This window comes from Macrotis lagotis, chromosome X (assembly GCF_037893015.1).
Source record: "Macrotis lagotis isolate mMagLag1 chromosome X, bilby.v1.9.chrom.fasta, whole genome shotgun sequence".
NCBI lineage: Eukaryota > Metazoa > Chordata > Mammalia > Peramelemorphia > Peramelidae > Macrotis > Macrotis lagotis.
In genome coordinates, this window is record NC_133666.1 from 638,673,911 (window position 1) to 638,689,145 (window position 15,235).

The 15,235-nt window shown below is 33.5% G+C and overlaps 1 protein-coding gene across 1 annotated transcript; it reads left to right on the forward strand.

Annotated features, from left to right (window-relative positions):
• The first annotated feature begins 2,296 nt into the window (after positions 1-2,296).
• On the forward strand, positions 2,297-3,241 carry LOC141499514 (olfactory receptor 7D4-like). Its single transcript, XM_074202202.1, has one exon. It carries the CDS (start codon positions 2,297-2,299, stop codon positions 3,239-3,241), a length of 945 nt encoding a protein of 314 aa, XP_074058303.1.
• Positions 3,242-15,235: the final 11,994 nt, after the last annotated feature.

The following is a 15,235-nucleotide window of genomic DNA, read 5'->3' on the forward strand; positions in this document are numbered from 1 at the left end:
GACATCATCTGAAAAAATATGGCCCTATTATCACCCTCCCTGATTATTATTGATTTGTTGGATTTCAAAGTATGACTCAATGCCCAGAATCTTCTGACCCTCAAGGATCAATTCCCTATAGCCCCTTTCTTTTGCACTAGGTGAGTTCCTTTGCAAATTCCCCATGTGGGGTATGATAGTAAGTGAATCAGTCTTCCTTTTCCTCCTATCTGAGCCAGCTAGTTTCTAGGCTGTCACCATTCCTTTTTGCTGGTACCATCCATCTTCCAGGTTAACCCTCTTATTTCTTGAATTTATATCCTTAGTTCTTAGCAAAGTGTCTAGCACATAATAAATATTTAACAAGGGCATATTGCCTGCCAAATTTTATTGAAAGAACTCAGTATGTGCTTTTAATTCTGAGATTCAGTGCTTCTCGAATTTTTAAAGAAATTAGTCTTTCAGAACTTCTCTCTTTTACTCAGACTGTTCCTGATTATTCTTGCTAATATAGAAACCACACCAAATAGTCTTGAAACTCATTGAACATATTAACTTTACCTTAAAGTCTTTGACTTGACTTCATTCTCTTTAGAAACAACTTCCTATACTGCATAGTTCCATTTAAATGGGGAATCATCTTGCATTCATAATATTGTTGGTGTGGGCCATGTTTTTCATTGGTTGCTTTGATTTTCTCTTCTAAACCATAAGCATCATATGAAAGAAAGTAAAAATTTGGCTTTAGAAAATAAATATTTCTTTTTGAGGGACTAGGATTCAGAATTGGAAAGTGTTATTGCTTGGAACTCTTAAACCTTTTCTAGGCTGATGAAGTATCACAGAAACTTGCCTTTTCATATATATTATATTATATATATTATATATGTATGTAAGTATATAGTCTTCTGTTATTTCAAGGGAAACTTAGAAACACAAGTTCACTAAATATTCTAAGGTTGATCCCATCCACTACAAGATTTGTGTAGATATAGCATACAAAAAGGTAAAAGCACACAAAACCCATAAAACAACTTATCCTAACACAGAGACAATTATTCATTTGAAAGAGATCTGCAGGTTTCCAGTGGATTGTAAACTCATTTGAGTCGATTGGGATATAGCAGACAAAATAACATAACATAAAGAAAAGTTAATCAAATTAAGGGAGAAATAGTTTCCTAAAAAAAGGAGGAGATCATGTCCTTGCTATTGATCAAAGCCAGACCTCATCTGAAATTTTCTGTTTATTTCTGGATTCCACAACTTGTAAAGGACATTGATAATCTGAAGAGGATGCGACGGATAGTAACCAGGGTGGTGAGGTTCCTATGTAGGTGAACTGAAGGAACTAGCATTACTTAGCCTAAAGGAAAAATATGGATTGTCATCACATAGTTATTTTGTTCTTGTTTTTGCAAGGCAATGAAGTTAAATGGCTTGCCCAAGGTCATACAGTTAGGTAATTATTAAGTGTCTGAGGATGGATTTGAACTCAGGGCCTTCTGACTCCAGGGCCAGTCTCTATCCACTGCACCACCTAACTGTCCCTGTCTTCACATATTTAAAGGAATGTTATATGCAAAAGAAAAGAGATTTATTCTGCCAAGAATCAGAGGGTAAAAATGAGAGCACTGGATATAAGTTAAAAAGTCATATTCTGACTCAATAGCAAGAAAGTGAAAGCAAACCCAGAGTGGAATTGGCACTCTCAGATAACTAAAAGCTTTTCTTTACATTGAGGTCCCCAAGGAAAGGCAAAATGCCCAATTGTCATATGTGTTTTTGTGCCAGGATTATTTTTTTTGTGGGATATACTTTAGTATGACATCCCTTCAATTTCTAAGTGATTTTATGAATTTGGTTGAAGAATGGACTGATAAAAGTTTCATTCATGCCAGATCACTGTCTTGTCTCTCTGCTGTTATCTGCAAGAATGGTAATATTTGGTGCATAAGAATTCGTTCTTTATTCCAGGTTTTAAGGATCATTGATGCTTGAAGAATATTTGAGATGGTATTCATCAGATGTTCATTTTTAAAAGTGGTTATTCATGTTTCATGGATTATCTGAATTAGAAGGTAACTTTAAAATCATTAGGTCCAAGTCCTTAATCTTGAACTGAACTGAACTTGAATGTGGAAATATTAACTTGTTCAAGATCAAAAAGGTAATTGTGGCAGAGGCAGGGACAAAACCATGAAATTGTAAGTTAGAACCTGGACAGTTATAATTCTTTCCATTTTATAAACAAGGGTAACCTTGTATTTTGATGTCATGTCTTTTCATTTCTCATTTCCAGCAGAAAATTCAGCTCATGCTAGCAGGAAATCAAACACAATTCAATGAATTCATCCTCCTGAGATTTTCTGAGAAACCAGATCAGCAGGGGTTACTATTTGGGTTATTTTTAGCCATGTATTTGGTCACTGTTGTGGGAAATCTACTTATAATGTTGGCCATTGCCTCTGACTCTCACCTCCACACACCCATGTACTTCTTTCTTTTCAACTTGTCCCTTTCTGATTTCTGTGTTGTGTCCACCACAGTCCCCAAGATGTTGGTGAGCATCTTGACAGGAAACAAGGCAATATCCTATCCTGAATGTCTTTCCCAGATGTATTTCTTTATGACTTTTGTTGATTTAGATAATTTTCTCCTCACTGCAATGGCTTATGACCGTTTTGTAGCTATCTGTTACCCTCTACGCTATACAACCATCATGAACCCTCAACTCTGTGGTCTGATGGTGCTGCTCTCCTGGATAATAAGCTTTCTAGACTCCCTTCTTCACTGTCTGATGGTAACATGTCTCACCCTCTGTAAAGACCATAACATTCAGCATTTTTTTTGTGATCTTGCTGAAATTCTGAAACTCTCTTGCTCTGACACACTCATCAATTATGCTTTGATGTATATCTTATTTGTACTGCTATGTATTGTCCCCCTCATGGGGATCCTTTTCTCCTATCGTCAGATCTGTTCTTCAATTTTGAAAATTCCATCCACTCAGGGTAAGTATAAAGCCTTTTCTACCTGTGGATCTCATCTCTGTGTAGTTTCCTTATTCTATGGCACAGGACTTGGAGTATATTTTAGCTCATCAGCTACCCAGTCTTCTTGGAGGAGCACAGTTGCCTCAGCAATGTATACTGTGGTCACCCCCATGTTGAACCCCTTCATCTATACACTAAGGAATAAGGACATAAATACTGCCCTTAGGAAACTCATTTGCAGAGCTATAGCTTGGTTATGGGGCTGAGTAATTATAAGATGCAGGTATTTTTCAAGGAAATGTTGGAAGGCCGAAATGTTGAATCTTTCTATTCTCTCCTCACTCAAATCCATCCTCCATTTAATCATTAAAGTGATTTTTCTGAGGGATTGATTCTGTCATTCTCCGTAAGCAATACAATAACATCTACCTTTCCAGAGTTCTAAAAACTTACTCCAGACCATATGCTCTTAGCTCCAGGGACACTGTTTCTTTCCTATTTTATGAATGACACTCCATTTCTTAGTGTTAGTTACAGATAATTACTTACACATTATTTGTCTTTTCATCTTATTTGTCTGACTGCTTAAATTGTGAGAAAATTCTTAATTAGACTGTGTAAAATTCTACCTCTTGGTAAGTTATTTATTTTTACTAATATTATGCACAGAGACTATATTAGAAAATCAAAAAAGAAAGGAGGATGATGCGTATTCTAACTACAAAGATAAATATGAAAGAAAATGCATACAAAATAGGAATAATAGCAACTAAAACACAGAGAATTTTGTTACATTACTCAGAAAAGAAAAAGACTCTTTTCCTCAGATACCATTTCAGAAATGGAAAAGTATGACTGAAATATATGACAATTGTCAGATAGCAATGCAAAAATACAGATTTGACCTCAAAGTTTCCTTGAGCCTTGGTAGGGTGAAATCCATGACTAAAATTAAAGCTCTGGCTCATCTTCCTTTGTGAAACTAGGCAATATGATCCTGCAAATAAACTCTCATACTTTTTACACCATTCCCTATTGGTTATTCCCTCACAGCAGGTGATGTGACTGCTGTTGCTGTTGCTGTTGCTAATTTTTCTTCATCTTTGCTTCTGATGCAGTACTTAATCTTTTTTGTACCTAAAAACAATAATAGAAAACACTGAAAATGGTTGTCTATTTAAAAGAAGCAACATGTAAAAAGTGAGGAATCACTTGTGTATTAAGAAATACCTTAGTAAAGATATCAACATGAAAACCAAGAAGAAAAGCAGAAAAAATTGGAAGAAAAATAATTGGAAGCAGAAATAGAAACTGTTTTGTTATTACATACACTAAGGGCTGATTGGATAGAAAAAATATTAGATGAGTTGCTAAAATACATAATAGTAAATAAATATGGTATACTAGGAAAAAATACTTTCATTCCCTAGACTTCTGAAGGAGATTTTTATTTCCCAATTTTTCAATCCCACCTACTCTTCTTTTGCTTCTTTAGTATTTTCTTTTCTACTGGCAACTTGACTTCTGCCTACAAATGTGCAATGCTACATTATTCAATAGATACATTCTCAAGGCCTAAAATGCTAAGTACTGCCCATTTTCTTTAAAATGCAGCATCCACGGCCTTACCTCCCATTCACTCACTCACCATGCTAATATAATCCATATTTTGTGTTCACAGTTCTACTCAAATTACTGTCTCATGTACATCAAATCTAAACTTGTTCCTCACTTATCAGTTCTTATTTTTGACACACCTCTTCATTTTGGCACAGCTTTACTGGTGTTCTTATAACTCTGACTGATCATTTTATGTTTCCTTCCATGGCCCCTGTTTCTTCCCCTGATCCTTTGTCTCATTGTGGTCATTTTGCCTAGGTTTCTGTGCTTAGATTCATCACTTTTCTTTCTGTAACAACTGAAAAAGACTTTAGCTTAAAAAGACCAACGTGCCCACTAATCAAGTTTTGTTGATCTGTCTAGCCACTGAACCCTGATGACTCTGGTGGGGAAAGTGATATTAGTGGCAATGCATAGTTTTTCCTTACTTAAATCCAATTTATTTTCAAGTCAAGACATCACACTGATCATATCCTTGGACCTTTTAAAGAATGAAGGATGAATAACAAAAACAACAAACTCCCATTATGTTCTCTCTGTCTCTTGGAGATCTTGCCCACTCAGTATCACAGTCACAGACTTCTGAAATTGGAAGGGACCACAAAAAACATCCCAAACCTTAAAGGAGTAATCCATTCTATAACATAACAGCAAAATGTTCTTTCCATCTATGCTTGAAGCTTCTATTGAATATTCTACTTAGGGATTACTAAGCATTCCACTTAGAGACAGTTTTAATTGTATGAAAATTATTCCTAACCTTAAGCCTAACTTTGTCATTTAGCCACTTCCACCCTTTGCTTCCTGTGGATCCTAATCCTTCTCTTTGGTTTAAAACAAAGGAAATAATAATACTCTTGTTTAAATACTTTAAAATGATCATTATTGTCCAATCTAGTCTTCCCTTCAAGAGTCAAAATATTCCTACTTCCATGCATCAGTTTCCAAACGATATGGATTCAAAGTCACCATATTGCTTGCTCTTCCCTGCAACCCCTTCAACTTATCAAAGTAATTTTGGAACCATAATGTTCAAAATGAAACATAATTATTTGTGATGAAATTTGATGAGGGCAGAGGGCAGAGAAATGGCTATATCTTTAATCTATCAATTTATATTTCTCTTCACCGTCGTCCCATCATATTGCTCCATTCATATTGTTTTAGTCCACTAAGACCCTATGGGGTTTTTTGTAAGGGTATAAACTGTCCAAATCGTTTTAGGTTTATCTGTTTCCGTGCAGTGAAGTAGTTATTCTCAGCAACTGTGGGTGAAACTTGCAGATTTGATAACTTTTATCCACACAGTAGATTAAAAAATTTAAAAGACACAATGCCAACAGAGTTGTGAGGACAATATATTGGAGATGTTCTGCCATCCCCAGACCATTAACGAGAAGTTGCAATGAATAGGGCAAGGAACTTTGAGTCAAGAAGTCCTAAGTTCATTCATGCATCAGACCTTTGCTAACTTAGCATATTCTTGGTCAAGTAATCTAAATTCTTGTTCTTCAGTTTCTTAAACTCTGAAATGAGGAGTAAAAATAACACCAACCTCACAGAATTATTTGGAGAATTAAATGAATTAATATATTAATATAATATTTTATTAATATGAATTAATAACATATGTAACCTTTTATGCAAAATAAAAAATAATATGTTCATGCTATTTGTTGTAGTAAACACTCATGTCATATGAGCATCATGCAGTTCCTAATCTATGCATATACAAATGAATCTATATTCCACCCTCATCTCTACAAACATAGTATTAAACATTCTAGCAAATGAGTTTTTCTAAAACCTACAAAAACTGTATTTCTTATCCAGCTTTTAAAAATTGTTACTGTGTATTAATATAACTTCCCTATATGTCTGGTCTATGTTTTTTTTTAAATATAAGACTTCTTTATTTCCTTAGTATCAAATACAGGACTCTCCTAAAATAGTCATACATTAAAAGTTTTGTTGAAATACATTGATCCAACCAGTTTCTAAAGGAGAATTTGGGTTCAGTGGATAATATACAGAACAGAGAGTCAGAAAGTCCTGAGTTTAAATGTAATCTAATAATTATGGGAAAATGGAAATGATGAATACCAAATACCAAAACCATTAGGATTCTATTAAAGGAGTTCTTAAAGAAAAATCATCTTCCAGGGCAGTTGGTGACACAGTGGACCAGCCCTGGAGTCAGGAGGACCTGAATTCAAATCTGACCTCAGACAATTAATAATTGCCTAGTCCTGTGACTCAGGGAAAGTCACTTAATCCCATTGACTTAAATAAATAAAGAAAAAATTTAAAAAAAGAAAATACACCAGATAAAATTTTAAAAAATCATCTTCCCACAAATGTTTGTTATCAACATAGAAAAATAAAGGGCTAATATACTGAGTTGCACCTTTCAAAACTATAAATCCAAAAAAAATTAAAATAAGCAAAAAGTAGGGCATATTAAAAAGTTAAAAAAAGAAATTGAAAAATCAAAATACATAAATATAACAAATGAAACAAAAATCCATGTTCTTTAAAATGCTAATAAAGCTAATAAACTTTTACCTAAACTCTTTTTTTGAAAAAGAAGGCAGAGAACAATTCAGTAGAACAGTAGATCTGCAAGGTGAAATCAGAACAAAATCAAAAGAAATAAAGATAATAATTAGAACATATTATGCTCACTTATATATTTAACAAATTTAAGAACATAAAAGAAATGGAGGATTATCTTTATGAATTTAAAATATCGGGGGCGCCTAGGTGGAGCAGTGGATAGAGCAATAGCCCAAGAGGCAGGAGTATCTGAGTTCAAATCCAGCCTCAGACATTTAATAATTACCTAACTGTGTAGCCTTGGGCAAGCCACTTAACCCCATTGCCTTGCAAAAACCTGAAAAAAAAGAATTTAAAATATCTAAACTAAAAACCTCAATCCCAGAAATGAAAATTAAATTACCTGTAAAGGACATCCAGAGGAGAATTCTATCAAAAAATTAAATAATAATTAGTATACATCCACAAATTTTTCTCAAAAATAAAGATAAAAACACCCTACCTGAATTCTTTTATGAGATAAATATAGTCCTTTTACTTAAACTGTGGAAAGATAAAACAATCACACGCACCTAAATTGTAGGCCAATATAATTAATTAATATTTTTTCAAACCTTTAAAAGAAAAATACTATCAAAAAGAGTACAGCAACTTATCCAAGAAATCATTTACCATGGTTAAATTGAATTTATGTCAGGAATGAAAAGATACAACATTTACAAAAATATAAATGAGCATATTAAAAATTCAAATACCCCAAACAACATGATCATCAGTAGATTCAGAAAAAAAAGTCTTTGACAAATCGTAATGCTCATATATGCCCAAACAAACTACAAAGCAGAATGATTACAGGGAACTTTTCTTAATATCAATAAAAGCATGTATCTAAAACAAAAGCAAGACTAATATGCAATGGGTGTGCTGTAGAAACACTTCTAATACATAAAAGAGTAAAGCGAGACCAATGATATGGATGTTGAAATAATAGCAACTTTAAAGCAAGAGAGAGATATTAAAGAAATAAACATAGATAAAGAGGAGATAAAGCTGTCCTTATATGTAAAGTACACAATGATTTGGGTCAGTTAGGTATAATACATACAGTGCTGGGTCTGAATTTAGAAAGATTCATCTTCTTGAGTTCAAATCTAGACTCAGACACTTATTAACTCTTTGACCTTGGAAGGTTTCTAAGCCCTATTTGCTTCAGTTTCCTCATCTGTAAAATAAGCAGAAGAAGGATAGGCAAACAACTACAGTATTTTCATAAAGAAAACTTCAAATGGGTCAGGAAGATTTGGAAATGACAAATTAACATCAGAGAAACATGATAGTATAATTGCAAAATACTAAGAATCAAAATAAATAATAACACCCAAGAAAATAGCTTCAGCAAAGTCGTGGAGCACAAAATAAACCCTTGAAAAATAAATGCATTTCTATACAACAATAAAAAATGAAAGAAGAAAATATAGAAAGGAAAATCCCCTGCAAATAAATACAGAATGTATAAAACATTTGGAGATCTAGCTGTTAAAGGGGACAAGTGACTTTTATAGAGTCAATTAAAACATACTCCTTAAAGTTAAAAAGAATAATGTAATCATCAAATATAGTTTCAATGGTTGGGAAATACCAATATAATAAAGGTATCAATACAATCAAAGTTAATTTCTATTTTTATAATCAAGTTACCAAGGAAAAGAATTAGAGAAATGGAAAGAATTGAATTATTTTGAAAGATAAAAACCCTAATCAAGGGAAATGATATAAAGAGATAGCGATGAAGAAGTGATAACAACATTTATCAAAATCATCTAATATTGCTTAAAATATAAAAAAATTAATGAAACATTAAAGGAAAAATTAGTAACTATGAAAAGCAATAAAAAGGTGATTAATAAATTGGTAAGCAAATTCCCTAGGAAAAGAATTCCTTATTTGATCCAGCCTCCAGGGAACTACCATCAAAGTGAGGAAATGTGAATTGTGATTAAAAAACAGAATTAAGACAAAAGGCTAAAAATTATGCTAGATCTCAGAAGAACAAAAAAACGAAGTCCTTTAACAGGAATAGATAAGCCAACAAGGCAAAAATATTAATATATATATTGGAAAACCCCCAAATCAGGGGAAAGACATCTATAAATGGGGTATTACTAAGAAAAATAAATCCACAACTGATAGGACAAAAACTTATGTGAATTGTGAATGCCACAATAGGATGTTCCTAAATAGTGAAAATAAAAAAAATAATTTAAAAAGCAAAAGTTATAGATTATACAGTCATAAATTTTTGAAGGATTGAAAAACTAGATCCACAGGGCAAGAATAATTGAATGAGAATACAAATACACAGAAGTGAAAGTCAATTTGAAAGAAGAGAAACAAAAAGTTATAACCTTAATAGAAAAGATGATATCTATATGAGCAAAACATCTTTCTATTGAAGACAGGATACACAGCCATGAAAGATACAGGGTTCACAGAAACACATCAAGACAAAAACATATGTGCAATAAGTAAAGAAATAACAAAAGAAATATGCCCAAACTAAATAAAGAAACTAAGTACCTATCAAAAAATGGATTATCACCTCTAGGGGAAAAATAATTATGCTGAAAACTTCATATTGATTAAATGTAACAAACCTCTGGAAAAAAATGCATCCCAGAGAAGTAACTTCAAATATAAAAGAAAAGATATTTGAATAAATAGAAGACAATTCTGCACCCATCACCACCACTATTCCAAGCTAGAAGGGAAATAAAAATGAGCTCTGAGTAAAAGCAATCATTTACCTACAATTCTGAGTCTAATCATTAATAAAAAGAATGAACATCCAATACAGAGTTGTCTACAAAATATTTCTAGTTTGTAAAGTAGACCTGATCAATTATTTGCTTCCTCAATACTCCAAACAACAGAAATACAAGAAAGAACAAAAGATACAACAACCAAGTACAGCAACAAAAAAAAAGAAAGCTTAAAAGATTGGTTCCCTAAACACATACAAAGTGGCAAAGATAAAAGCAGAAATCAAATAGAAGGGATGGTGAACAAAATGACCTCATTAAAAACAAATCTCATGATAGATCAATACTTGTGCTTTCTTCTCCTCCTCCTTCCTATTGTTCCTCCTCCTTTTCCTCTTCCTTTTCCTGTTTTTCTTGTTCTTCCTCCTCCTCCTCATTCTTTGGCCTTGCACCATTTGATTTGTTTTGTCAGTGATTTGGCTACAGATCATCTAATCTACAGTTGAGATGCAAGTTTGCCAAGGATAAACAACACATTAGTTTTTTTAAAAAAGGCAAATCCAAAAATGGTCATTGAATTTGATATTCTAAGATAAAATTCAGCATATGTAAAATCTTATATCTAGATACAAAATTTCAATTTAGCATATATAAAATTGTCAAATCATTCTAAATTCACAGATGGCCTTTGAAAAAGACTGTGGAGTTCTAGTGGAATACAAATGCAATATGAACTGAGCAATATGTTGTAAAAAATGCTAAGGCTAATGCAATCTTGGACTGCATGAAGAAAGGCATAATTTGCAAGATAAGAGATTGGGCCAACTCTCTATGCTGTACCCTCATCTGATCTCATATGGAATATTGTTTCACTTTCAACAATGTTACACCATGGTTTCAGAAGGACATTGACAACTGGGAGAGTATGAAGGAAAATGAGAGTAAAATGGGGAATGACCTTGAATGAAGTTTATATGGAAATTGATAGCATTCTTTTTTGTAGGCCTAAGACTAAGGAAAGGTCAAAGTTCAATAATAAATTGCCTGTAAAGAATCATAGGAAAATTCCTACCCTATGACAATATCATCTATCTTTCGCTTAAAGGTAGTTATATTTTTAAGGAAAATGGGAGTCAGGGTACAATATATTCAAGACAATAGTTAGAAGTTATTTAGAAGAAACAACCACAAATATATTCCTTTGAAGTTTTAATTCTATGAGGAATACAGAAACTAAAGAAGGAATAAATAAGTGTAAGAGTAATGAATCAAAGAACAAAATTTCATACATATTCAAAAGGGAAGAAAATAAAGAATAATAGCCTTCAAATATGTCCTTCAAAAACAACAACTTAATAATAAGAAAAATAACAATAAAATATGTGTATAAATTTGTTCGTTCCCCAAACCACACATTTCAATCAATTCTCACAAAAATCATTATGAATATTTTATAGATTCCGAAATTGAGAATCTGATAGTTTGACTTGCCCAGAGTTACAAAGCTAGCATTTATTAAGGCAATAAACCCACAAATATCCTAATAAAAACTAAGCACTCTATGTACAAGATGCTACTCCAATAACAATTTAGAATAACTAAAAGACTATAGATTCTTTATGTATTAAAATGATTTGACTTGAATACAATTGCCAATGACACATCAGCATTCTGTTTCTCAAGAATAATATACTAGGGGCAGCTAGGTGGCACAGTGGATAGAGTACTGGCCCTGAAGTCAGGAGTACCTGAGTTCAAATCCAGCCTCAGACACTTAATAATTAACTAGCTGGGTGGCCTTGGGCAAGCCACTTAACCCCATTTGCGTTGCAAAAAAAATTCTAAAAAAAAAAAGAATAATATACTACCATATTTTGTTAATCAATTCTATTGACTCTTCAGATTTTTATTTCTTGCAGAATAAATAAGCAGAATAAAACTTTTCAAAATAATTATTAAAATGAATGAATTACCAAGCAAGTTTGATTAGTTGAAATGAAGTACAATATTGACCTTTTAATAAAATATTTATATATGATGTGTGCTTTTTAAAAGAACTTGACAAATGCTAATATTGAGCCAAATCTAATTAGATGAAATTTAATAGGAATAAATGTCTGGTTTTAGACTGTGGTTCCAAACAAATGAGTTTTATATGTATAATGTGGGAAAGTCAATGAAACTAATTTAAAAATGTGGAGATGTTGGTCCTGAAGAAGAGAATTCTTCGGTTGGACATGGCATCTGTCTTCATTAGTTTGAAATTATCTCATGTAGAAGAGTAAATAACTTTTCTAACTGGCCCCCAAAATATATTGAGGACAAAATGCAGCAAATGTTCAAGAAAGATGACTCTGGTTGAACAGAAGCAAAAATTTCCTTGCAAGTAAAGCAAGGATTTTTTTCAGTAGATTAATTAGATTCTGTAGTTTTATTTTTCAGTGAGAAGCAGATGTTTCAGATTTGACATTAAAAATCTCTGAGGTAGGGTGTCTAAGTTTCTCAGTGGATAGAGCCCTTGCCCTGGAGTCAGGAGGACCTGAGTTCAAATCCAGCCTCAGACACTTAATAATTACCTAGCTGTGTGGCCTTGGGCAAGGCACTTAACCACTTTTCCTTGCCAAAAAAAAAGAAAAAGAAAAAAAGAATCTCTGAGGTCCCTTCTTGCTCAAGATCTACAGAGTTTAGTAACTTCCCAGCTCTAGTTGTTATGATATGTTCTACCATAATTTCCTGCCTCAATGAAAGTAGGAATCAGAAATATAATTATATTATATTTTAATAAAATGTTAGTGAGATAGGCTCTTAGGCACTAGAAATTTCAAATATTCTTTCTGATCCTCCACAAGATCAAAGATCAACTATCTCAGACCAGGAAGGAGTCTGCTTCTACCTCCAAGAAATATCAGCCTAACTGCCTGAAATTCTCTACTTTTTTCTTCTTTATCCTTCTTTCCAAAAGATGCAGTCAAACTTGTTTCCCTGAAGAGGATGCATAAGTGATAGGAGATGTGTTGGGAAGGGAAAGGGAAAAAGAGGAAGTGGGAAGTACAGGAAAAGACAAACAGCTTGATATTGCTCAGAACCTCAAGAAGAGTCACCTTAAAGTCAGCTTAGCTCAAATCATAGCTGCATCCAGTGTGTAGAACAAGAAAACTCAGAGTTTATCCTAGCAACAAATTTGGAGGATAAACAAAGGAGAGTAAATAACCCTTATATTCTGAGTTAGGTTCAATTTCCACTTTTCCAACAATTAGAAAAAGGAATTTAGTTAAATTATATATATATATATATATATATATATATATATATATATATATATATATATATATATATATGTATGTATATGGGCCATGAACCACAAAAAGAAGTGATTTAAAAAATTACTATTGATTTTATGATGGTTTTTAATGAAAACCCTTCAGCTTTATTCTAGAACTGAGTAAAAACTCATGTGCTCACATTGCCAATACATTTTTTAAAAAGGCTAAAATTTTAAACAAGTGTGATAAACAACTTCACAGACAAGAGATCATAAATTATTTTGACCAACATAAAAATAGTTTTAAAAATCTGACTCAATGTTGTGCTCATATATTTCTATGCATATCATATACATAAGCATCTATGCATCAATATTTATTTTTCAAAGGAATGGAGACTAGTCAAGTCCACCTTTTCCAAGGTTATTTAGGACCAATGATCTTCTTTGTCATCAAAATGAGAAAAGAGAAGTCCAGATTTCCACCAACATATCAGAAAGCCCTGAGAGCTTCTCACAGAGTAAAATCGGCACACACGAAAAAAATCTGGTCCACATCTGCAGAAGCAAAAAGTGGCTTGGGTGAAATAAGGAGTTTGATGTTGGGGGATTGATTAGCTGCTCAAGACTGTCAAGGGGCCTTCAGCACTGATAATACTTTCCTTGATTTCAGGTTTACCTATCAATGGGTTCTGAGCATTCTGAGAAAGGACAGGTATGGAATCATATTGAAGACTTGAGTTTATCTGCCCCTACAAGGTTTGACTGACCTAATGTTTCACAAATGTATTCATGAAAGATCTGTCTTCTCTCCTTGGTTCTCTCCTTGATTCTTGTGACTTTTGGACATTCTCTAGGCCAGCTACTAGATTTTCACCCAAATTTACTCTGATCCCCTTCTTCCTTCCAGCAACTGGGGACACCCGAGTAACTCTCTCAGAATTCACTGGTACAGACTTCAACAGATAGAAAACCTCAAGGGTACTGCTCCTCCAGCACTGCTGGAGGATGTTGACTCTGAGGCAACTACTCAGATTTCATCCTTACTATCATTTTGGCCTTTAGCTGTTGTTTCCTTATGATGGATTATTTCTTCAAATACAAGATTTCCTAGTGATTTTTGACAATTTATGAAAAGCTAGTGTAGTTCTTTCAAAGCATCTATTACAGATAAATCAGATTCCTCTGTAGGTACTGAAGGATCCATGCAGACATGTCCTTCAACAGACAGACAATAAAGAGTAATTCATTATCCTTTTTATGCCACTTCAACATTACTTGTTGAGAGCTATAAATCACTAATTGACATGGGATCATTCATAGTTAAAGAAGAATCATGCCTTGAGGCCTAAGTTTCCACCCAAGGATTATTTAGAGAGATTGGAAGCACCAGCATTCTCAATGATGACAGTTTGATCACTTGTCAAGCTATGGACAGAAATCATGGTTTGCTTAACCACATTTGTTTCCATGATTGCTTCGTATGAGGTGTCAAATGATATTGACGATGGACTAGCATTTTGGGGATCTGGATTATTGCTCAGGTCCATAACTCTCAGTTTGTAAATCAGCAGCTCTTTGCTGGGTGAGAGGAAGAATAGGATGAAATTCAATGCCATTCCCAGTCTTCCAGGACAGTTGGAGGCCATCCGTCTCACTCTGAGTTTGAACTTTAGGGCATTCACTTTCTGGTTGTGGAGACTTCAGTGGTCAGTTCCTTGACCTGTTTCTTGGTAAAGTGAATAAGAATCATTTTCACCTAGAAATATTTGTGATTTGGGCTCCTAGATGAACTAAAACATCTTCTTGTCCCATTTCAAGAGGCACATTGATGATAGGTGTTTTCCTTTAAAGGAGATTTCTTCAGATTATCTGCCATTATCATTTCTTTTATTGAAGTCCAGAGAGCAAAAGCTGACCTTAGACAGCCTGATAACTGTTCTTCCATAGTATGTCTGATGAAGCATAGGGTACAAGGCCCACAAAAGGAGGAGCACATACTTTCTTGTTCAATGTGACCTGGGATTCAAGGATTAGGATACACTGTCTCTCATGAACTGAGC